Source organism: Geotrypetes seraphini, chromosome 14 (assembly GCF_902459505.1).
Source record: "Geotrypetes seraphini chromosome 14, aGeoSer1.1, whole genome shotgun sequence".
Classification (NCBI taxonomy): domain Eukaryota; kingdom Metazoa; phylum Chordata; class Amphibia; order Gymnophiona; family Dermophiidae; genus Geotrypetes; species Geotrypetes seraphini.
Window position 1 is genome coordinate 40,140,835 of NC_047097.1, and position 24,513 is coordinate 40,165,347.

The following is a 24,513-nucleotide window of genomic DNA, read 5'->3' on the forward strand; positions in this document are numbered from 1 at the left end:
ATTCTGGAGGCTGCATTACCGCAAGGATGTGCTGAGACTGGAATCGGTCCAGAGAATGGCCACCAGGATGGTCTCGGGACTCAAGGAGCTCCCGTACGAGGAGCGGTTGGGGAAATTGCAGCTCTACTCACTCGAGGAACGTCGAGAGAGGGGAGATATGATCGAGACATTCAAATATCTCACGGGCCGCATCAAGGTGGAAGAAGACATCTTCTTCTTCAAGGGTCCAGCGGCAACAAGGGGGCATTCGTGGAAAATCAGGGGCGGGAAACTGCACAGTGACACTAGGAAGTTCTTCTTCACTGAAAGGGTGGTTGATCGCTGGAATAGTCTTCCACTTCAGGTTATTGAGGCCAGCAGTGTGCCGGATTTTAAGGCCAGATGGGATAGACATGTGGGATCTATCCGCAAAGATAGATAGGAAGGGTCACCGGAGTGGGCAGACTTGATGGGCCGTGGCCCTTATCTGCCGTCTATTTCTATGTTTCTATGTTACCACATGATATTGCAAATTTAATGCAGCATTTATAATGGCACATGCTGAGAATGCCCCTACTGGTTGTCGTATTAAATTTCTAGCTACCACACTGCAAAGGCCCAGATTAAGCTGCAATAACTACAAATTTTGTCACAACTAAGTAAAAAGTATCAATGCACTTTTAGTCACAGGGAAGGATGGGTCTAGACTAGAGAGTAAGTGATGCAGGTGCAAGAAAGACCTCTCTAGCTCTGAATTTTCAAAGTGAAACCCCCTAGTAGTTTCCCTTTGAAATATATCTTGCTCCCCAATTGTCAGACTTCCTCACTCTTCACTCCTTTAATTGGTAAAGCTATGTTACCAATTTTTTATGCTTTAACCATATATTCCTAATTTATTTTTCTCTTTATATACTAGCCACTTAAGAAATATCATTTTTATAGTCATTTATTTGGCTATATAGCTTTTTATTCCCATAAATATATGTGACTGGAAATTATTCTCCTTTATCTGGTTAAAACTACCTGTGGACTTCCACGGTGAGTACACATTCAGCTGGGTCAAAAGCAGCACTCTTATGGCACCTTTTAGTCAGAAGAAAAAAACAACCCAGGATTTCTTGTGCGATATATGTGTACCATAACCATCAATTTTATTAGGCACCTGCTATGGAATTAGCCTCCATAGTGGTAATTTTATAAAGCATTTTTTTGAATGTATAACATATTTTTACAAATGGAAAACAGTTCTTACAAAATGCATGGCTGAATACATGTGCATAAGTGTGTATGTCAAGATCATATATTTTTACACAATACCACATGTAGATGTTCCTGGAGTGTGGTCTGAGAGTAGAAGGGGTGCAGTTGTGATATTTGCACGCATTCTGTAAATCAGGTGAGTACATACATAGATTACACGTTTAAACCTTTTTCAGAGCAGGAGTACATTTGTGCTTTACTAGGGCTGGTTCTTTACAAAGGCACACAGGCACTATTTATATGATAGGCTTAAAAGAGGTGGCCTGTTACAAAATTACCTGATTAAATCTTGAACTTTTTACTAAAGATTTACTCAGATACACATTAAAATTCCACTTTCATACTGAGAGAGTTGTCTGAAACTTGCTGGGCTAGCAGGGCAACCTGTGGTTCATGACTTGTCTCTGATTGAACCCAGTAGGGAGCTGATTGGTAGATGAATCAAGCAGAACTAAGGAAAATGCTTGGTATCTTTATTGATATACTGTATATATTTTTATATATTTCTTTTCTTTTGGAAAAGCTATTTTCACAAAAGATCCCAAGCACATTAACATAACTGCTAAAGTTTAAAATGTATATTGAATTGCCTGTTAAAAAGAACAAAATAGTAGAAAAAAGTCTTATCTAAAACTCAATAACTATGGGACAGATATTTAACTGGTGGTGGTGAGCATTTGTACAGTTGCCACTGATATTATCCATTTATATTTACTACTGGGTTAAGTGCTGAATATCGGCACTTAACTACTGTACATAAGTGCAGACTCTATACCCACAAAATTGCCGGTTTTCAGTTTACTAGTCTATGGTGAAATTCAGCGGCACTAACTAGTTAAATGCCATGCATATTAGCAGACAACCCCACACAAGAGATTTATCTGACCAGGAGCCATTTCTGGCCAGTTAAATCATTTTGAAATGGAAATATGACCCCTAGTAATAGTCACGCGACTGCCGCTAGGGTCATCATTTTTAGGACGGTGGCCAGAAGCAATTGGGCATTGCTGGTTACCCCTACCAAACCCCAGAATCCCCCCTCCCCGGGGCTCCCTGGACTCCCCTCAGACCACCAGTGTTGACATTCACTTAGCCACGAGGAGGGATGAGTCATTCTAGACAGGGACCTCACCTTTAATCAACAAGTTAGTGCAGTTGTGCAAAAATGTTTTCACAAGCTTAGGCTCATCCGTTCTATTTCTTCTTTTCTCGATCCCCCCTCTATCAATATCCTGATTCACTCCCTAGTAATTTCAAACATAGATTACTGCAATGCCCTTTATCAAGGTATAACCCTGAAAGAAATCCGTTATCTACAACTATTGCAAAACACTGCTGTTAAATTAATCTATCATGCAAAAAAATTTGACCATGTCACTCCTCTCCTCCGCAAAGCACATTGGCTACCTGTCACTCATCGCCTCTCCTATAAAATACTTCTCCTCACCTTTAAAACAAAAAACTCTAACCAACCGGCGTTCATAGATAAACTTTTGATCCCTTACTCATCATCTAGAGCCCTCCGATCTAATAATCAAAATCTACTCTCTATACCGTCAATATGGGAACTGTTTTACGATACTACTCGCAAATCCATCTTTTCAGTCACCGCCCCCTCTCTGTGGAATGCCCTCCCATTAGACGTTCGATTAGAGAACTTGCTTGAAAAATTTAAAGCCAAACTTAAAACTTTCCTCTTTAAAGATGCCTTTACTCTTTAGTATCAGCTTCTGCCTCTTAATCCCTTTATTCTTGTGAAGCTTTGAAACATCTAATGCTTCTTTTGAAGTGATTCCCATCCTAATGTTTTTGCCACTCCCCATTTACCGTCCTTTTTTTTAAAATTAATTTTACAACCTTTCCCTCCCCTACTTTCCTTCTGTTTCATGTATGTTAACCTAAATTTGTCTAGGATTTTTAATATTTGATAAAATATTGCTTTTATTTATTTATTTTAACTGTTTTCTTTGTAATCTTTTTATATTGTACACCATTTAGACACTTGTTTTGATAGACGGTATATAAAAAATAAAGAAACTTGAAACATGAGTGGGATGGGGGGGGGGAAGAGAGGACGCAATACATTGGGGAAGGGGGGTTAGGTCAGGGAAGACCCAGTGCCATAGGTGGCCTGATGCTCCTAGACCAGACATGGGCAACCATCCAAACCCCACCGAACGCGAGCCTTACATACCTCCCTCTAGAGCAGTGTCGGACCGGCAGCACCCTAAACAGGCTGCTTCAAGGCCTTCTCTCGTCGGGGCCTTCCATGTGCCGAATTACTAATGACATCATCAGTGATGCGGCAGAGGGAATTCCCTGATGACAGAAGGCCACGAAGCAGCCTGTTTAGAGTGCTGCCGGCCCGACGCTGCTCTAGAGGGAGGTATGTAGGGCTCATGGTCAGCGGGGTTTGGATAGGAGGGAAGGATGGAGGGTCGGTGGGGGGCGGGTGCTCAAGGGTTATGCTGCACAAGGGAAGGGATGGGAGGGAGGGAAGCTAGGCAAGGGTTCTGCTGCATGGGGATGGGAGGGATGGAGGGATAGAAAGATACTCTTGGTCTGGCCCCTCTGTTAAATTTAAGAACCCATTGTGGCCCACGAATTAAAAAGTTTGCCCACCCCTGTCCTAGACAGTATATGGGGGTTGATTCATAAGGCATGGCAACTATTTTTTCTCCCAAAAATGCACCAACACTAGAAATCTAATATATATGCTTGAAAGTGTGTGACATGTACTTCTTAATGTTGCCACTCATCTCTCATCTGGTGGCAACATTAAGAAATATATATCACACATTTTCAAACACACCTTTGAGGTTGCTTTTAACTCCTAACCCTACTTGCTTGTAAAACACCCATGCCTGCCTGAGAAACTCACTAAGTCCTTGCTAGTTTATTTATTTAAAAATTTATGTCTATGCGGGTAACAAAAAAACCCCATACATAATAAAACATAGAAATATACTGTAAAAGCATGGCAGAAAACAACACAACTCAAAAACCCCATACATAATAAAACATAGAAATATACTGTAAAAGCATGGCAGAAGACAACACAACACAACAACATACAATCTCTTAATAAACAAACATCACACAACAAGATATAAAAAACCAACAACAAACAGCTTTCCCCTCAAAAAAAACAAAACTTAACAACATTAAAAAAAACAGAGTACTGCTCCTGAACTTATTTCACATAAAAACGTTCAAACAGTACTGTTTTCAATATTTTCCTGAATCACAAGATACTTGATGCTTATCTCACTTCCAATGGCAACATGTTCCACATATCGGCCCCTGCACTGTCCACATAGTCTTCCGATTCCCTGATAGCTTAACTATCCACCGACCGTAACATACGTGTTGGTTAATAAACATGCAATAAGGACTTCAGGACTAGAGGGCAATCATCCTTCAACAACCCGAAAACACAAAGAACCTTAAATTCAATTCATGCACTGATCGGTAACCAGTGTAGTTCTTGCAAAATTGGTGTGATATGATCAAATTTAGATGCTGGTACCATAGTGCTTGTGGCAGCGTTCTGAGCAAGTTGAAGAACCTCTACAACATACTTCAGCAGCCCCAAGTATAAAGCATTACAGTAGTCAAACACAGGGGCAGTGTTCCCTCTAAGCGGGCGGGTGTTGTGAGCAAACTTTTTTCACTGTGAGCTAAAAATATCGGGCGCCAGCAAGTTATGAGCCAAATAAATATGTTGTCAAAGTTGCTGATACATGAGGACGAGGTATTCAAAGGAATTTTAGGCCTACACGCTAAATTAAATAACGTTAAATAATATTTTTAAGAACACAAAACAACGCATTAATTCTTGAAAGTACAAAATTCTTTTTTTTTTTTTTTACCAGAAAAACTCAAATTTATTTTAAAACAGTCTACAGAAATTGTAGGGATGAAATGATATCTTAATAAATGTTTTACAACAAATGTAGTTATGTCTGTTACATCCATATGTGTAAACTGTAAATTAAAAACAGTCCAGAAGACAATACGTTTGATGCTTTCAATTTCTAGACAATCTATCAATTCCAGCTTCTACACAAAAGTATAAATACATTAAAACAAAATATTGAAAACCATTTTATTGGGCACAAAGTTTGCCTTCAGTGAGAAGAGTTCACTCAATATGTTGTAGAATAATTGTTGTGAAACTGGAATGGAATCAATTCTTCACTCAAGTTAGATATCATCAATATCTTCATCATCATCCCCAATATCATCAAACTGGATTTCATCGTCATCACCGGGGCCAAATGTGTCCGTTTCATTGATTTTAGCATGTTCTGGAAGTTCTCCATAGGCTTTTAGGCTCCAAAATTCTTTATTAAGATTGTTCTCTTCTGCCTTTTTCTGATTTCCAAAAATTGTAAACACTGTCTATGTTTACATTATTTCCTGTGGCTAAATAAAGTTTGATTCTAATTAGGCATTCCAAATGTTCTACTCTTAACTTATTACGAGTCTTTGTCTTTATAGCATTCATCAAGCTAAATCCTCTCTCACAATCGGCACTTGAAGCCTGAAAGGTGCCACACACGTCTAATAGAGCATTTAGTCCACTGAACTGTTTATGCTGCTGAGCAAAATTGTACATTTCCTGAAGCGTTTGTATAGCTCCTGCTTTTACTTTTTCAGCAATAATATATTTGAACTCCGAATATTCTGAAATAAGCTGCCTTTTGAAACAATGTTCATCATCTTTGTTCATTAACAGAAAATAACGGTTAGATAATCGTGAAAATTGTTCGTTTCCAAATGTAAATTCCTCTAAGTTGGACGGATTTGAGATACAGTCTTTGTCGAAAACACGCCAGTCCTCTAATTCATTGTCAGGAAATCTTTTGTCCATATGATCACAAGTTTGTGTAATAAATGTAAGAATATGATCTGTTTTAATTACAGAATTACAAGATGAAATGAGAGTTTCAACATTTTCATTGAAATGTGGTTTTTTCTCCCAGATATTGAGATCTGAGTTTCCTTAATTTGGCTTTAGTGAACTGGAATGCATCCAAAGGTGCCAAACAACTCTTCTGAAGAAGCTTACACAGTGATCCAAGCTCCTCAAGAACATCGCAGAGAATAAATAGCGCAACTTTAAATTCCAGATTACTCAATTTAGTCAGGCAGTATTTGTGCACGGGATCATTGTCTTCTTCCACCTGTTCTTGACAATATTCTAACAGGATGTCATAATTTCTAACCACTGCACTTACAGCAAAGTGCCGAGACAGCCACCTAACATCATGTATAGCTTTAAATGAAATGACATCTGAGTCTGCAGCATTAGCAATATCCTCCAGTTTGGCTTTTCGTACGCTCGATCTACTGAAAATCGTATACACGGTGCGTATTAGAGTTTCGATCTCTTTCATGAATGGGATCGTTTTCCATGCATCGTCTATGCCTAGATCTTCGCGGTGAGCTACACAGTGTTGCTCTAGAAGATGAGGAACTGATTGACGTAACTTTGCAGCTACACCATTATGCTTCCCAAGCATGACTGATGCTCCATCGGACGTGAACATGACCATACGACTGAAATCTAAATCGTTCTCACTATAAAACTGCTTTATAGCATCAACTATAGCTGTGCTGTCACAAGCAGTTAGATGTTTGATGCCAGCAAAAACTGTCTCATGAATGTTGCTGCCACTTCTTCTAAATTTAATGTATATTATGAGCATTTTCGAAACAGAAATATCAGTACTTTCATCAATTATTAGGGTATGAAAAGGAGACCTCCGGATTTCTGTAAATGTTTCCCGTTTAACAATGGCATTTATGCAGTCAAGGAACTCGAAAGCATAGTTTTTGCTTCTCCAGCTATCAGGTATTTTTACGTATTTAGCCATGTGATTGTGAATTTCCTGGACGGATAGCATGGACGAATTCAACTTTACCGCTAGCAATATATTATCAATTAAAATGTTAACTTCCTCTGGACTTGATTTATATCTCTGTGCGTATTCGATTCTGTTGTTCCGACTATCGGGAGTTTCTTTCAAGAAATTCATTAGAAAACCTCGGCTTTGATTGTGAAGCTTTTGAACCGCTTCTAAATGAGAATTATGATTCAGATGACGCTTTAAATAATCAATTTTCCACTCAGACCAAGTCTTCCCTGTGCTCCATTCTCCGTTAACACCTGCTTTTTGGCATAGGGAGCAAATTAATGCGTTGTCCGTGTCGCTATATTCGAATATTTCTTTCATCGCCACTGTTTTCCGTCCACTCGCGTGCGGCAACGTGGTGTCAACCAAAAACTCGGTCAGCCATTCCTTCTTAAATTGGCTGCGCTTTTTCTTTGTGCTGCTACCAAACTCTTCATTCTCTTTACGCTTCGACATTTTCGAATGGATGTAAAAATTATTTGACTGAATCTATGGAAGATCGCAAAAGAAAGTTTATGCACACGCTTCAAACGATCGAAACTTGAAAAGAACTTGCTTCATGCATGTATAGATAAACAATGGCGCTCGTGCGGCCTCAGTTTTGTAGCGCATTACTAATTTACTAGTAGTAGTACCGTGTTTCCCCGATGATAAGGCAGGGCCATCAAATAAGACAGCCCCCCCTTTTTAGACAAAAATATAAAATAAGGCACCCCCGCAAATAAGCCACCCACCGATACCTGCGCTTACCCGAATCGAGTGGTACGGTGGGTGACTTCATGTGGTGCCTAGTGCAGGAAATCACTCGCGTCTGCTCTGACCGCCTCTTCCTGCACGAAGTCGGGCCTTATCCAATCAGGAGCTGCATGTCAAAGCAGCTCCTGATTGAATAAGACCCGGCTTCTTGCAAGAAGAGGCGGTCGGAGCGTACGCGAGTCCGGCTGCCTCTCCTTGTTGGCGAGCTGAGCGGACCGTCGGGATCGACCCCCCGCACCCCCTAGGTACGCCTCTGCAAGTCTTGCCTTGCCCGGATTTGCCGCTCTCTTCCGGTGTTACTCCCCCCCACCCCATCCGACTCTCCTCTCGCCGCCCTGCCATCTGCCGTACGCCTCTTCCGATCGCCCCCCTCCCTGCTCGCACCCGGGATCCGGAAGGTTCGCCCCCCACATTTCGCCCCCAGCAATTCGCCCCTCACATTTCGCCCCCCACATTTCGCCCCCAGGTATGTTTCGCCCCCACACATTTCGCCCCCACACATTTCGCCCCCCGGATGTTTTGCCCCCACACATTTCGCCCCCGCACATTTCGCCCCCGCACATTTCGCCCCTGAGCCCTGCAGCCCTGAAATCAACCTGCTCTCTGCCTCCCCCAACTCTCTCTCTGGCTCCCCGGCTCTCCAGTGCATCGCGCCCTGCCCGTGGCCGGAGCAGGGCGGCTGGGAGACAGCGACGCGGCCGCCAGGGTCAGAAACCCCAATCCCCCCTCCCACACAGCCGGGCCGCCCAGGGAGGGGAAGACAGCGACGCGGCCGCCAGGGTCGGAAACCAAACCCCAATCCCCCCTCCCACACAGCCGGGCCGCCCAGGGAGGGGAAGACAGCGACGCGGCCGCCAGGGTCGGAAACCAAACCCCAATCCCCCCTCCCACACAGCCGGGCCGCCCAGGGAGGGGAAGGACTCCAGCCACGCTGAGCAGATGAGACGGCGGCAGCCACACCACCGGGGGCGAAACATACCTGGGGGCGAAATGTGGGGGGCGAAATGTGAGGGGCGAATTGCTGGGGGCGAAATGTGGGGGGCGAAACTTCCGTGAACCCTCGCACCCCCACCCCGACGTCCGATTCCTCCCCCAGCCTCCCCTTACCTTTGCGACGCGTGTGTGCGCTGTGACAAGAAACTTGTGCGCTGCGATGTAATATTTTGTGCGCCAGCGCACGCCAGCGCAGCTTAGCGGGAACACTGCACAGGGGTAAGAATCAACGTAATAATGGTCTTGAAATTATTCACAGATAAATAATAGAATTTATCCCCGTCCCCACAGGAACTCAATTTCCCTGTCCTGTCCCCGCAAGTTTTGTTGCTGTTGCTGCCCCATACCTGTAAGCTCTGCATTACATTGCATTAATGATATCTATTCCACCATTACCTTGCGGTTCAAGGCGGATTACATAAGAGTTGTCATGAAGTTACGAAATATATAGGCGGATTACATAAGAATTGTTGTGAAATTAGGTAATACATGATGGGTAATTTGAACATTTTAGATTTGATAAGGAGTAGATAGTATAGTAGGTGGAGCTTGGGATGGATCTGGTCGTGTTAAATAGGTTTTATGTATTTTTTGAAGAGTAGGGTTTTTGTTTCTTTTTTGAAGGTTTTGTAATCTGTGGTCAAAGACAGCAGATTGGTGAGTTGTCTGTCTAGTTTTGCTGCTCTGGTGGCCATTAGGTTGTCATATAGTTAACCACACAAGCTACGAACACTTATAATTTTAAAGTGTTTGAGGCTTGTACAGATGAGGACAGAGCTTGCAGGGACAGGAACAGAACTTGCCTGGACGAGATGAGAAAATGAGGAGCTGGGCAAAGGCTGGTTCAGCGAGGTAAGGATGGATCCTTCTTAACTGGTGCAAGTAACAGAATGAGGTGGAAACGACTTGGGAGATGTTGGCAGTGAGAGAAAGATGGCCGTCCAGTATCACACCGAGGCTGTGGACCTGGTCTTTGGCTATTAGAGTGGTTGATTCCCAGGATAAAGATGGGCGCATGAAGCTTGAGCTCTGTTTCCTGGCTGGCATATATATGGTGGAATCGCATTCCATTCGTGAGGACCTATACAGGAAAATATACTTGCTCTGGTTACTTTTAGCTTTAGCTGTTTCACTTTTAGAATATATAAATCAGCACGATCAACAGAGTGCAACTTTGGAAGTGGAACATATGGAAGAATGCTATCCAGCAAATACTTTGGTGCCAATTGATTCACACAGAGGTAAATCATCAGCAACAGCTTATAACGTAACCTGTACTCCATTTTAAGACAATGCAATGCTTCCCCACTTTAAAAAGTGTTCTAATGATTGCACATAACCGTTGCAGGTACGCCCAGCAAAACAAAATTACAATAATCAAGAATCAATAAAACCACCTTCTGCAAAATAGTCTTAAAATTACTCCCTGACAAATATGGTCAGTGTTTGCATCTACATACCAAAGATATGTGCATAATTTAGAGAGTGCTATAAGTTATGGGCATAAGTGTCAGTCCTGTCCAGACTCCATGTATGTGCACACCCATCTGCAAAATAAGTGCTATACAAGTTATATGTGCATATTCACAGGTTAGTGCTTAGGTGGATTTTTTTTCTTTAGCATTTATACACTTATGTGTACACATATTAATGTATATGCTGGTATTCTAGTTATTTACATGCATATAATCAGCATGTGACAGAGTAAAAGGAGTGAAATACAATTTTCAAAGTCATTCACCTCAATAAAACTACTTGGCTGAAAACTGCTTCTCTCTCAGCCTTCTGAAAATATCTTTGTTTTTTTCATAGTACATACTAGAGAATGACCCGAGGAAAAAATTTGTCCCCGTTTCCGCCCCGTCTCCGCGAGCTTGGTCCCCATACCATCCCTGCCAATCATCTGATCCCATCCACACAAGCCTTGAATAGTTTATTCTGAACTTATTTTATTAAAGTATAAAAAGAAATAATAGAGAAAAAGAGATCTTTAGCTGGCAGGGCTTTGTTTATAAATGTTTATCAACACAACTAATATACTACTTTATCCTAAAGCAAAAAAAAAAAAAGAAAATTAATATAATTTTTTTTTCTATCTTTGTTGTCTGGTTTCTGCTTTCCTAATTCAATTCCTTCCATCCACTGCCTGCCTTCTCTCTGCCTCTTCCATATACTCTGTTACTGTGCCTCTCCCTTCCATCTCACCCTCCACCCCCCCCTTTGGTCTGTCACCCACCTTCTTCCCTCTGCTCCCCCCATAGTCTGAAATCTCTGTCTTCTTCCCTTCCATCTTTCCTTCCCTCCCCCCAAGGTGGTTTTTAGCAAAGTCTCCTCCTTTCCTACCCTCAGATCAGGTATCTGTCTCCCCAGTCCAGCATGTGCCTTTTTTTCCATTTATCCCCTCCTTCCATCCAGTTCCCTTCAGCGTCTTCTCCCTCTCTCTTTTCCCCATTTTCCCTTCAGCATCTTATCCTCTCTCTCTCTTCCCCATTTCCCTTTAGTGTCTTCTCCCCACTCTTTCTTCCCCATTTCCATCTTCTCCTCTCTCCCCCATTTCCCTTCAGCGTCTTCTCCCCATTCTCTCTTCTCCATTTCTCTTCAGTGTCTTCTCCCAACTATCTCTTCCCCATTTCCGTTTTCTCTGTCTGTTCCTCTCCACGCACCCTTCCCTCCCACTTGCCGCGGCCCGAGCATCTCCCTCCCTCCTTTCCCCTTAGGCAATTTTTAATCTTCTTTCTACAAGAAGCTGGAGCTGTGTGTGGCTGCTGGAAAGTGCTACTCTGACGCAACCAGAACTTGCGTCAGAGGAGGACTTTCTGGAAGCCACACGCGACTTCAAGGCTCCGGCTGCTTGTAGAATGAAAATTAAAAATTGCCTGAAGGGAGGGAGGGAGATGCTCAGACGAACAGTGGAAGGTACGAGGCTGCTAGACCGCGTGAATGGTGACCGTGCGCATTCCTGGCCTTCTCCCAGTACCTGCGGTGACCATTTTTTTTCTACCGTTGTGGCGGGTTACCCACGGCTAGCAGTGGGTAACAGCCACTGTGTCATTCTATGTTTTGATATTGTTTCAGATCATTGATTGAACCATATCCATGTCATTCTCTTCTTGGTTGGGCTGAGAACTTTTCAGCATGCCCTCGTACATGACATTTTCACGCCTTTTTGCTATCTGCATAAAAGATATGCATGGGTGCTTTTCAACTTCCAATTCCAGACTCCCCTTCTACCTTGCTGCGCTGTATGCTTGGAACAAACTGCCCGAATCCCTACAGCAGGCTCCGTCTCTGACTGTGTTCAAGGACCAGTTAAAAGCCCACCTCTTTGAGAGTGCTTTCAACTCCTAACTCCTCTCACCTTGGGGTTCTGAATCCCCAACCCTATATGTCATGTCTGTCTGTCCAAGTTAGATTGTAAGCTCTTCGAGCAGGGACCGTCTATAAATGTCAAAATGTACAGTGCTGCATATGCCTTTCAGAGCTATATAAGTAATAAATAGTAGTAGTGCTTTTCACTGGCAAACTAAAACATACATGTACTGCAGTTATTTCATTAAAATTGACCACATTGTTCCTGCAAACGCAGTCCATCTGAGACTTCAAGCAATGGAAACCCAAAGGTGGCAAGGTTGAAAATCAGAGACACAAATGAACAGCACATTTCAAAAAATGGGGCCCATGCCCTACATTCTTTTCTACATATGTAAACAATTGGTTAACATTCTAAGCAGAACAGTAAATTTAATTTTAAAATACGATAGGTTTTGAAAATGTATTTATATTTGATATTTAGAATCTTTAGCTTGATAAGGGAATGCTAACTAATCATGGAGCATAATCAAAAATGCATAGCCAGAAACAAAACTCCTCATATGGAAAACATTAAAGTTACCCTTTAGGGCTTAGAACTTCCACTGGCCTTTATTTTGGAAAATTGTCCAGTCAGAGAAAATAGCTCAACAAAATACATACAGAGGATCTTTTTCTGTATATGATAAAAAAAAAGGGTAATCCAGCCAACTAGAGTGCAAATCCCACTGTTCCTTGGAAATTTAAACCTGTGCATAATTTATGAAGCGTCTTAAAATTCTAAAGCATAATCACCCCTACACATTCATGACAAACATAGGTTTGCTGGAGTTACAGATAAACCGTAAAGGCTTATGAAAGTTTTATTTATCAGCTACCAAAGTACTAATCATGATTAGGGAAAGAAAATGTCAATATTATTATTCACTCAATGAATAGTTAAGCTCTGGAACATATATGATAACAGCAGTTATCATATATGGGTTTAAAAAAGGTTTGGACAAGATCCTGGAAGAAAAGTCCATAGAGATAGATATGGGAGAATCCACTGTTGCTATAAACCAGGAGAGTGGGTTTTCTTCAATGCAAAAAAAAATATACCAACTCAACTCTAAAAAGCCAGTGAGGTACGTACCCTTTCCCGTCTTTCAGCAAGATTTCAACTGTCTGAAGATGGGGTTCTGAGGCTTTTTTCCTCCTTATTTTAAATTGAGGAGTTGACATGCAGCTCCTGATTGGTAAGGCCCTACTTAGTGCAGGAAGAGGCGGTCAGAGCATACAGCGAGTGATTTCCTGCACTCACTAGCGCTCCGGCTGCTCTCTCCTGCCTCTCCCGCTGCCCTCTCCAGTCTCCCCCATTGAAAAACCGTATTTGCGGTTTTTCACGATTCGCGGGGGTTCCTGGAATGGAACCCCCCGTGAATATCGGAGGAATACTGTATATTTATATACAGCCAATGGGTAAAAGAAACACAAACTACAGAGTTTAATGACTCAACTTAATACATTTTTTATTAGCTTTCAAAGGCAATGGGGCTCATAATCAAACAATAAAGACTTCCAAAAACTGTCTTATTCACCGGGGCATTCAAGTGTCCATTTCGAAGCTGACTTTCTGGATGTCTAGCAAGGCGTTTTGCCTGCTGTGCATCCAGATATCTGGGAGGGGGGGGGCATTTTAGAACTTGTGTTATGGGCAGATTTTAAGAGGGTTAGACTTGAATGTCTTGCAGCAAATCAAACCTTTCTCAGGCCATCCTAGATGGAACTTAGACATTTTGTACTAGACCTGTTTTAGAAGCATCTAAGTGTCACGAAGGTACCCAAACTTACCAGATGACCACTGGAGGGATTAAGAACATAAGAATTGACGCTGCTGGGTCAGACCAGTGGTCCATCGTGCCCAGCAGCCCACTCATGCGGCGGCCCTTAGTTCAAAAACAAGTGCCCTAACTGAGACTAGCCTTAGCTGGGTACATTCTGGTTCAGCAGGAACTTGTCTAACTTTGTCTTGAATCCCTGGAGGGTGTTTTCCCCTACAACAGCCTCCGGAAGAGCGTTTCAGTTTTCTACCACTCTCTGGGTGAAGAAGAACTTCCTTACGTTTGTACGGAATCTAATCCCTTTTAACTTTAGAGAGTGCCCTCTCGTTCTCTCTACCTTGGAGAGGGTGAACAACCTGTCTTTATCTACTAAGTCTATTTCCTTCATTATCTTGACTGTTTCAATCATGCCCCCTCTCAGTCTCCTCTTTTCAAGGGAGAAGAGGCCCAGTTTCTCTAATCTCTCACTGTACGGCAACTCCTCCAACCCCTTAACCACTTTAGTCGCTCTTTTCTGGACCCTTTCGACTAGTACTGTGTCCTTCTTCATGTATGGCGACCAGTGCTGGACGCAGTATTCCAGGTGGGGGCATACCATGGCCCAGTACAGCGGCATGATAACCTTCTCCGATCTGTTCGTGATCCCCTTCTTAATCATTCCTAGCATTCTGTTTGCCCTTTTCGTAGCTGTCGACCAGTACTTCCAAGTCTCTTTCCTGGGGGAAGGGGGGGTCGCTCCAAGTACTGCACCAGACATCCTGTATTCATGTATAAAATTTTTGTTACCAACATGCATCACCTTAAACTTATCCACGTTAAACCTCATTTGCCTTGTCGCAGCCCATTTCTCAAGCATGTTTATGTCACGTTGCAGGTCTTCGCAATCCTTCTGTATCTTCACTACTTTGAATAACTTCATATCGTCTGCAAATTTAATCACCTCACTCGTCATACCAATTTCCAGGTCGTTTATAAATATGTTGAAGAGCACGGGTCCAAGCACCGAACCGTCCGGCACTCCACTCGTGACGCTTTTCCAGTCTGAGTATTGTCCATTTACCCCCACTCTCTGTTTCCTATCCGCCAGCCAATTTTTAATCCACGTGAGTATTTCACCCTTGATTCCATGGCTCGCAATTTTTCGAAGTAGTTGTTCATGTGGAACCTTGTCGAACGCCTTCTGGAAAATCCAGATATATGATGTGGACCGGGTCACTCTTGTCTATCTGCATGTTTACTCCCACAAAGAAGTGTAGCAAGTTCATCAGGCAAGTTCTTCCTTTGCTGAAGCTGTGCTGGCTGGTCCTCATTAGATTGTGCCCGTCAAGGTGATCAATGATGCGGTCCTTTATCAGCGCCTCTACCATCTTTCCCGGTACTGAGGTCAGACTCACTGGTCTGTAGTTTCCCGGATCTCCCCTTGAACCTTTCTTGAAGGTCGGCATAACATTTGCCACTTTCCAGTCTTCTGTAATCCTTCCTGATTTGATCGATAGATTGGCTATTAGTTGAAGCAGTTAAGTTATCGCCCCTTTCAGTTCCTTGATTACCCTCGGATGGATGCCATCCGGTCCCGGGGATTTATCATTTTTAAGCCTATCAATCTACCTGCCTACCTCTTCTAGACTGTCAACCCTGTCAGATTCCTGCATATAGCCTGTTGGTTTCCGGTATGTTGCGTATATCCTCTTTGGTAAATATAGAAGCAAAAAATGTGTTCAGTTTGTCGGCAATGGCTTTGTCCTCCTTTAGCACTCCCTTTATTCCATGGTCATCCAACCAACTCCTTCCTTCATGGGTCGTTTCCCCTTAATATATCGAAAATATGGCTTGAAGTTTTTTACCTCCTTGGCTATTTTTTCCCCCCATCTCCCACCCCACAAAGATCTGAATGAAACAGTACATACCTGTCTCTAGAACAGCAGTACTTGGTATGGAAAGCCTAGAAAAACATCACACAGGTGTCTTAAGTACCTGGTGTGGGCTAGTGAACCATAGAGAAGAGGAGCCAGGTCTATAAGCCACTCTAACCACTATATTTATGATGGAAAGTGTGAGGCCAGCAAAACCCTACTCTACTGCCATATAGGTGCCACCTGCAGCCAAAAGGGCTATTGGGGTTGGTAGAGTAGGATTTTGGGGGCTCACCATAAATTATAAGGGTGTTATGTTGAGATGTATATCTACAAGAAAAACAAAAATTTGGCAACACTTCGAATCCCCTCTCAGAACAAACACAGCAATAACAAAAAAATTAATAATAGGACAAATCAGTACGGGCCAAAAAGTTAAATAATTAATCATTCCCAGGCAGGAAACTTATGGGTGATCAGCACCAGGTTAATAATCTAAATAAGTCTGATGCAAAAGTTACAATCAAAACTGCCAGTGAAACAAACGTTCAGTGTGAGTATTGAAAGGGGAAAGAAGGAAAAAATGACACATCAAAATCCCATCCCCTGATACTTAATTCAATTCAAGAGTTCAAAATATTGTCAAATTTTCAAATTTCCAAAATAAACAATAGTGTCCAAATAATATCCACCAAAGAAAAACTTATCTGAGTCAGAGGGTTTTGTCACGGCTCGAAAGAGCTCCATTTCAAAAACTTCCTCAGGAGCTGAGAGATTGGAATTAAGTCCCACCGAGAGAATCACTGAAAAAATCTTTTTGAAACAGGTGAGAGAAAGTAAACTCCCGCATCAAACTCCTTCCCGGTCAAAAAATTAGACCTGTGACGAATGTTTCTATGCCTCCACATTTGGATGTCTTGCAGGAAATGCTAAAATCGGATTTGGACTTTCTTTTCAAAAATGACCCTCCATATCATCTTTGGGGGTTTTTCTGACTCAAAGAAGAAAGTATTGCTTTGAAAACCTAGTCAAAACATATATTAAGAAGCTCTTTTACTAAGCTACACTAGGTGCTAACTTGGGCAGATCACAGGTCGTAAAATGTACGGGAAAATACAAAAGCAATCAATAATTAAAATATCATCATAACATGAATATTACAAATAGTTATATAAAAAAGTTTTCAAATTTTTATGAAACCTTAAGTAACTGATATCAGTCCTAATGTAAACATGTAGATTATTCCAAATTGTAATGGCAATATAAGCAAAAGAGGAGTTGAGCTGTCATTTATACTGTACTCCTCTAATCTGTGGAAAATGTAGTAATAAAGTTCCACAATCTGATGAAAGAATAATGCAAATAATAAAAAAGCTTAAAATTAATTTGTCTCTCAACTGATAACCAATGAAGATCCTTATATGCTAATGCAACACTTTAATATCTTTTTAGACTAAAAACACTGGACAACAAAGTTTTTGCTTCTTCAACACTTTCGGATGTATCTTACAGATTTTTGTCTGCTGATCATGAAATTCTTAGGCTAAGCCTATTGCTCACATTATACCTTGCTAGATATAGTGTGGGCATGTCCAAGCGTACATTTAGGGCAGGTTGCATAATATCCATGGAAATGATGCAGTCTGTTCATGCCTGGGCATGCTTATGCATGGGCTTGATGGATGCTGCCTGAAAAGGCTATTTAAAAGCAGTTCGCATGCAGGGATAATCTTCATTACGTGTTTGTCAGTTCGGGTGTATTTTGATGCTTCAAGGCATAATATTGTCTATGTAAGTAACTTAATTAGTAAGCCGGTTAATTATTAATTGGTATAGGATAAATTGTGACAGGAGAAATGTCTTGCTGATGTCGCAACAGCTGTGATACGTTCTGCTACATTTGTAGCAAGTACACGCTTAAGCCTCAACGCAACATGACTCGACGTGTTAAGAAAGCATATGAGCTGTACTTCGGTTGCAAGAGTGGTGATCAAGACAAACCATGGGCTCCTCACATTTGCTGTGCAAGATGTGCCATTGATTTTAGAGCTTGGCTCCGAGGTAGGGTTAAGAGATGTCCGGATTTACCCAGACATGTATTCTTTTTAGAGAACATGTCTGGGCATTTGGACTGCTTTTCAAAAGTTGGCATTTTGTCTGGGTTTTGAAAAGTTTTCAGCTTGGGATTGCGTTGGGAGGGCATCTGCGCCTTCGCAGATGCAACACGGTGACGTAGAGTAAAATTGTAGAGTAAGAAATGAAGGAACAGAAGATGGTGAATTATGAAACCAAAGAACCTTTGTCTTGCTTGCATTCAGTTTCAACTTATTAGTAGAAGCCCAATCTCCAATTCTATTCATGCAATCAGTGATCTTAGCTGAAATGTCCTCCTTGTTTGAACTAAACTGAATTAATAAAAAAATATCAGCAAAGGATAACATACAAACCGGCTGACAAACGTACTTTTTGCAGTATTCATAAAGAAAGAAAGCACTGAGGGCTTTCATTTATTATTTTGAATGCTTAAAGCATAAAAGGAGCAAAGCAACCATTAGAAGATGCACATTATTATAATATCGCAATGCAAAATTGAACTGCTTCTTACCTTTAGTGTCAATCTCACAGCATTACAGTCCTGAAGTGGATTCAGTTTCAGAGTTTCTCCAAGGTTGCTGCAGCCAGATGTTTGATGTTGCATCTCACAACAAACACAGACACCATCACTGTCAAAATTAATCTAAAAAAACAACAATAAAAAAGAGGTAAAACAGGTCTAGTGAAGAAGCAAAATAGTAAAACTATAGAGTTAATGGTAATCTATAAGACAAACAATGGCAACTATCTCCACCCAATACACCTGATAATGACATTTATGACTGTTGCATCGAATACTAGGAATGGGCACCTATAATTTTTTTTTTGTGGGCGAGAGATGGAAACGAATGTCACTAAGAGTGTTTACTATATGCACAGGGGTAAATTCTTTACAGGTTACTTAAAAGTTAGGCACTATGATGCTGCACACTAAGTATGAATTTACTATTAACAATTATATGTGTAACGGATGCATTAGTCAAAACACCACTGTCAAAAAATATGTCCACATCATAGAAAACTGGACCTCAACCCATCGCCTCAAACTAAATAAGAACAAAATGAAATTCCTTTGGCTAGGACCCTCGACTGACCCATGCTACACTCCAAGGATTACAGTAAACAACACAGACTTTCCATTAGAACTACAATCCCGAATCTTAGGAGTAGAAATTGATAACCACCTAGCCATGAAAAGCCATGTACAATTAATAATAAAACAATCTTTCCTTATGATGAGAAAGCTTAAGATCTATCAGAAAATACTTTGAAACAGAGGCCTTCTAGATTGTAATGCAATCCCTATTTCTATCCCAACTAGACTACAGTAATGTAACACTAGTTCTTTGCTCTAAAACATTACTATCACGTCTATAACTAGCTCAAAATGCAGAAGTAAGACTCATAAATGGGCTTTGGAAATCAGAACACAGACAACCCTACTATATGAAACTACATTGGCTGTCCATAACTACAAGAATCAAGTTTAAATTAAGTATCACTGCCATTAAGATCCTGAGAACGAATGCTCCTCGACTACCTAATAGAGTTGGCCATCCTACTCCAGGGTGCCTCCAACAGATATTCCACCAGAAATTTTTTCCACTTAAATTTTCCAGCATGCAATGATATAAGGTCTACCAGGCAAATCACCTTAACAAACCAATACCAATTAGCAAAATGCTGGAACCAACTATCACTTACATTATGATCCTTTGACCACTATCTCAGGTTCAGAAAGCTTTTAAAAACATTTCTGCACCAAGACAGGGAACCAATCTTGGAATAACTGAAATTATAATTGTAAAAACCCATTTCTAAACTGCCTAATGCAACCCCTGAGACATAACGACGAGCCAATGATGACTTACTTGTAACTATGTATTTGTAACTATGACCTAACTATATTAATAGTTGTACTGTTCTACCTGTACTAGCAGCCCTATTGAATGTCAATGCCAAACTGTCCATTGTAACTTAATGGGTAACTAACTCAACCTCTTGTAATGTAATCCAACCTTGAACTGAATAGGTAAAGGTGGAACAGAAAACCTTATTAACATAACAACATAATTGCAGTTATAAAATGAAAACTAGCATAAGTTGACATTTATGTACCAATATTTAAGCATGGACACTTATTCCATGCCAATGGCTGGTGTAAATGTCCATAACTGTTACAATTGTACACGTAACTGATATGATTCTAGAAGCTTAGAGGGTCATTTTTGAAAAGGACATCTAAGTCTGACTTGGACGTTTCCCGCAAGTCATCCAAAGTTGGGGGTGGAGAAACATCCTATTTTGAAACCGCTAGATGTCCAAAATTTTATTTTGAAAATTGTCTACTTGGACATCTTGGCCACCAGGACGTCCAACTTTAAGACGCCTAACTTTAGTCCCCATTTTTGACCAAAGAAATGTCCAAGTTGAAAACGTCCAAATCTAGATCACTTGGAGGTGGGAAGGGCCAGCATTGTAATGGACTGGTACAGACATGCTATTAGAGCAGTGGGGCACCTTAGAGAGCACTGCTGTGAATTTCACATAAAAGGTATCATGTGTACATTTCACCATGACCCTTTTATAATTTATGGTGAGCCCTCCAAAACTTCCCCTAAACCTACTATACCCACCTGTCTACCACCCCAAATAGAATTTATGGCTGCAGGTGGCATCTATATGGCAGTACAGTAGGATTTAGGTGGGTTTTGGTGGCCTCACACTTTCTACCATAAATATACTGGTTAGGGGGGGGTTATGGGCCTGGGTCCTCCTCTCTATGGCTCATTAGCACATCCATCAGGCTACTTAAGACACCTGTGTGATGCTCTACTAACCTTTCCTATACCAAATTCTGCTGTTCTAGAGACAAGTATGTACTGCTTCATTTATATTTTTGGGGGTGGGCTGGTGAGATGGGGTTAGAGACTACTGGGGGAGTGTGGGGGAGTATCTTAATCCGTCCATAAGTCATCTGGTCAGTTTGGGTACCTTTATGGCACTTAAATGCTTTGAAAACAGGTCTAACTCAGAACATCTAAGTTCCATCCAGGATATCTTGGAAATCATTCGATTATAGGTGCAGGATGTCTAAGTATGCCCAGAACCTACCCATAACGTGCTTTTTAAATCAAATTAAATTATGCTCTTTATGTAATCCTACTAGAATTTATCTTAATAAGCACAACTGGGGTAGATCCAGCGCCTAAATTTTGGGTGTTGTACTTACGCTAGTACCAAGTTTATTTCCAAATTTATCACTTAACATACCACCCATCATGGCAGATTTGAGCGGTTTACAAAATTAAAAAGAAATAGTATTTTGTTGTAAATCGCTTTGAATTGTGCTGCAACTAAGGCAGTATATCAAGTTTAATAAATGATAAACTAGAGTAGAGTGCGGTAGGGTAGGAGATGGAAATGATAAACTAGAGTAGAGTAGAGTAGGTGAAAAGATGGAAATACAATTATTGATAGAAAAGTAGGGACTAGGGAGGGAAAATTGGGTGAGCTGTTCATATGCTGTTAGAGGCCAACTCTCTTGCTCCCAAAATAGGGAAATGGTGACCTCAGTGAAAAAAAGATTGATGCTGATTATACGCATCGTTAAACAAGTTTTCAACTATGTTTTAAATTTGTCTAGATCAGGGGAAGGCAATTCCGGTCTTTAAAAGCCACAAGCAGTTCAGGTTTTCAGGATAGTCACAATAAATATGCATGAGAGATTTGCATCTCAAGGAGGCAGTGCATGCAAATCCATCTCATACATATTCATTGTGGATATCCTGAAAACCTGCTCTGCCTGTGGCTTTCGAAATTGCCTACTCTTGGTCTAGATGAGTCTAATCTTAAATGAGAGGGAAGGGTGTTCCAGAGGGATGTACCATTAACTGAAAAAATACAGTAGCATGTAATGTCATAGTTAATTTGTCCAGTGGTAGGGATTACCAGAAGGTTCTATTGTGAGGAGCACAGAGTACGAAGAGGAGAATAAGGAATCAGATAACAGTCCAGAATAGATGGAATGAAAATCAATATCTTGAAAACTAATCGATGAGTTAGGGGTAACCAGTGTGATGATTTGAGTAGTGGAGTGACATAGTCATACTTATGGGCATCCAGCTTAGGCACACTTCAGGTGAATTCTGTAATTCCGTGCACAACCTTTTGAAAGTCCCTTGATATACCCTCTGGACATGCTCCCTTTTCAGCTATGTGCTATGAGAGTTAGACAATGAGTCCTATAGAATAGTATGCAGCCATTTGTACATGCAAATTCTAACTGATCCCAAATAATTACAATCATTGGCTGTTAGCGCCCAATTATTGGTAGTTAAGGGCTTGTTGATTAATTATGTTGCATTCACCCAAATTTTGGCATGTAATTTTGGCTCCACATATAGAACCCAGGGGAGTGTACACTCTTTTCTGATACTAGGCGCATGCAAGAACCATCGTGCATGCATGTGCTATCAGGAAAGAGTGAGCACTATGTGCAAAAGGAAAAAAAGGTTCTAGAGAAAAATGCACCAAAATGAGTCATAGGGATGGATGACTGTGTGGCACCATTCCTAGTAAACTAGAGACACAGATATCCAAAGCAGAGCAGAGAGGCAGCCAAGTAGCTGGTGCAATAGACTTTACATAAAGGGACCCAGATACAAATCCCACCTTAACACCCTTAATTTGTATTGTGAGTCCTCCAGGAACACCTAAAGAACTGTTGTACCTAACTATACACCACTACAAAAGTCCTCAGGTTTCCTATCTATAGGTAACGTTAGTATTTTGTAGGGTTTGGAAGGCTCACAATTTCCACCACAAGTGTACTAGAGTGGAATATGTAGGGTTACCATATGGCTCCAGAAAAAGGAGGACAGATAGAGACATCTAGGCTTTACTTTTATTGAAACCAATGGAAGTAAAACCCAGATGTCTCGATCTGTCCTCCTTTTTCTGGAGCCATATGGTAACCTTAGGAATATGGACCTGGATCTCTTTCTCTACAGTCTACTGCATTGACCAGCTTGCTGCTCTAATAGGAATGGCCATGATATCTGAAGCTGTCAAAGATCCTGGTATGTACTGTCATTGTCACATATTTGGAGGCTGGGATGGGATCAATGACTACTGGGGGATTAAGGGAGGTCACGCCTTAATCTCTCCAGTGGTCAGCTGGTCAGTTAAGGCACTTTTTTGTTACTTAGTTGTGACTGAAACAGGTCCATATAAAAATGTCCCAATTTTTGCCCTAGCTGTTTTTATCTTGTTTTATTATCCTGGGAAATGTTCATATTCTGGGTCCACCCAAATCCTACCCAAAACAAGCCCCCTTGCAATTTAGGCAATCTGTGGAGAAATCCATCTCAAATCTGTGTTTCTAAAATTGCAACTTGGATGTTTTCTCATGAAAAATGTCCACCTGGTGCTTTATGAATTTTTTAGATGTTTTTCTCTTTTGAAAAAATGAGCGCCATAGATAATTAGATAGAGAGAGTCATTAAACATCAAAGCTCAGAGTGTAATCTCATGTTATCATATAGCATCTGGATTCTTATCTTTTGCCATCGATCTTTCAAAGTAAACTTAAACCATTTCAAAACTGCCCCCCCCCAACTAACTCAATCTACTTAAAAGAATCTCATGTCTTATCACATCAAAGTCAGCTGTAATATTTCCATATAAAAGTAAATATGCTGTCTTCTTTCTTCAGCTGTCATTGAACCAGTTATAAAATATGGCTGGCCTTGGACATTTCTGTTCCCCACCTAGATGACCTAAACAAACTATCCTCATCCGCTACAGATAGTTCAAAAAAGGAGACGGAAAATGTAATTCCAAAACTAAAATGCACAGCAATTAGAAAGTCAGGCAGACATAAATATGCTATTTAAAGCCAGTAGAGCGAATAGAAAAGCTTAATAAATTATAATATTTTATTACAGCGCATCATAATGAATTTGTTGATTACTTGCTCTCTTCAATTCTATTTATGTTATAAATAAAGAATACAAAACTCCATTGTAAATAATACTTTAGAATCTGCTCCTTTATATTTATCATATCCCTTCATCTTTTTTTTTCAGATGAAAGCTTTTGTTTAAGTTGAAATCTCTTTATGAAATAAGCATTTTTCAGCACATAGCTTTAAAATAAATGAGAGATTGTTAAAGGTTGTGAAAAAAGGATCGTTGCATACTCTAGTAGTAAATAGCACATGGTAGATAGTTCAGAGATACACCAAAGTCAGTAACGCAATAGCTACAACTTAGATGGCAACATCAGCTGAGAATTTAGGATACTGTGAAACTAGGGAAAACCCAGATATGTCCTCTTTTTAGAGGACTGCCTGGGTGCCCGGATGGACTTTCCAAAACCTCTAGCAACCATCATCTTACTTGAGTCATTACCACAATGTCTAGCTGCCATCCGTGCTGTATTAAGATGTGTCACAATTGCAAAAGAATCTTTAAAAATCTCCGATAAGAGCACAAGCAAGGGATGGGGGGGGGGGAGGGGGAG

At 41.0% G+C, this 24,513-nt stretch overlaps 1 protein-coding gene across 1 annotated transcript in view; it reads right to left on the reverse strand.

Moving 5' to 3' along the window:
- The window catches only part of FAM189A1 (family with sequence similarity 189 member A1), a 748,741-nt gene that overhangs the window by 142,083 nt on the left and 582,145 nt on the right, over nucleotides 1-24,513 (reverse strand). The window contains exon 4 of the mRNA XM_033920182.1: nucleotides 18,500-18,631. Within this exon, the coding sequence (XP_033776073.1) occupies nucleotides 18,500-18,631 (132 nt within the window). The remainder of the gene's footprint in view (nucleotides 1-18,499; nucleotides 18,632-24,513) is intronic.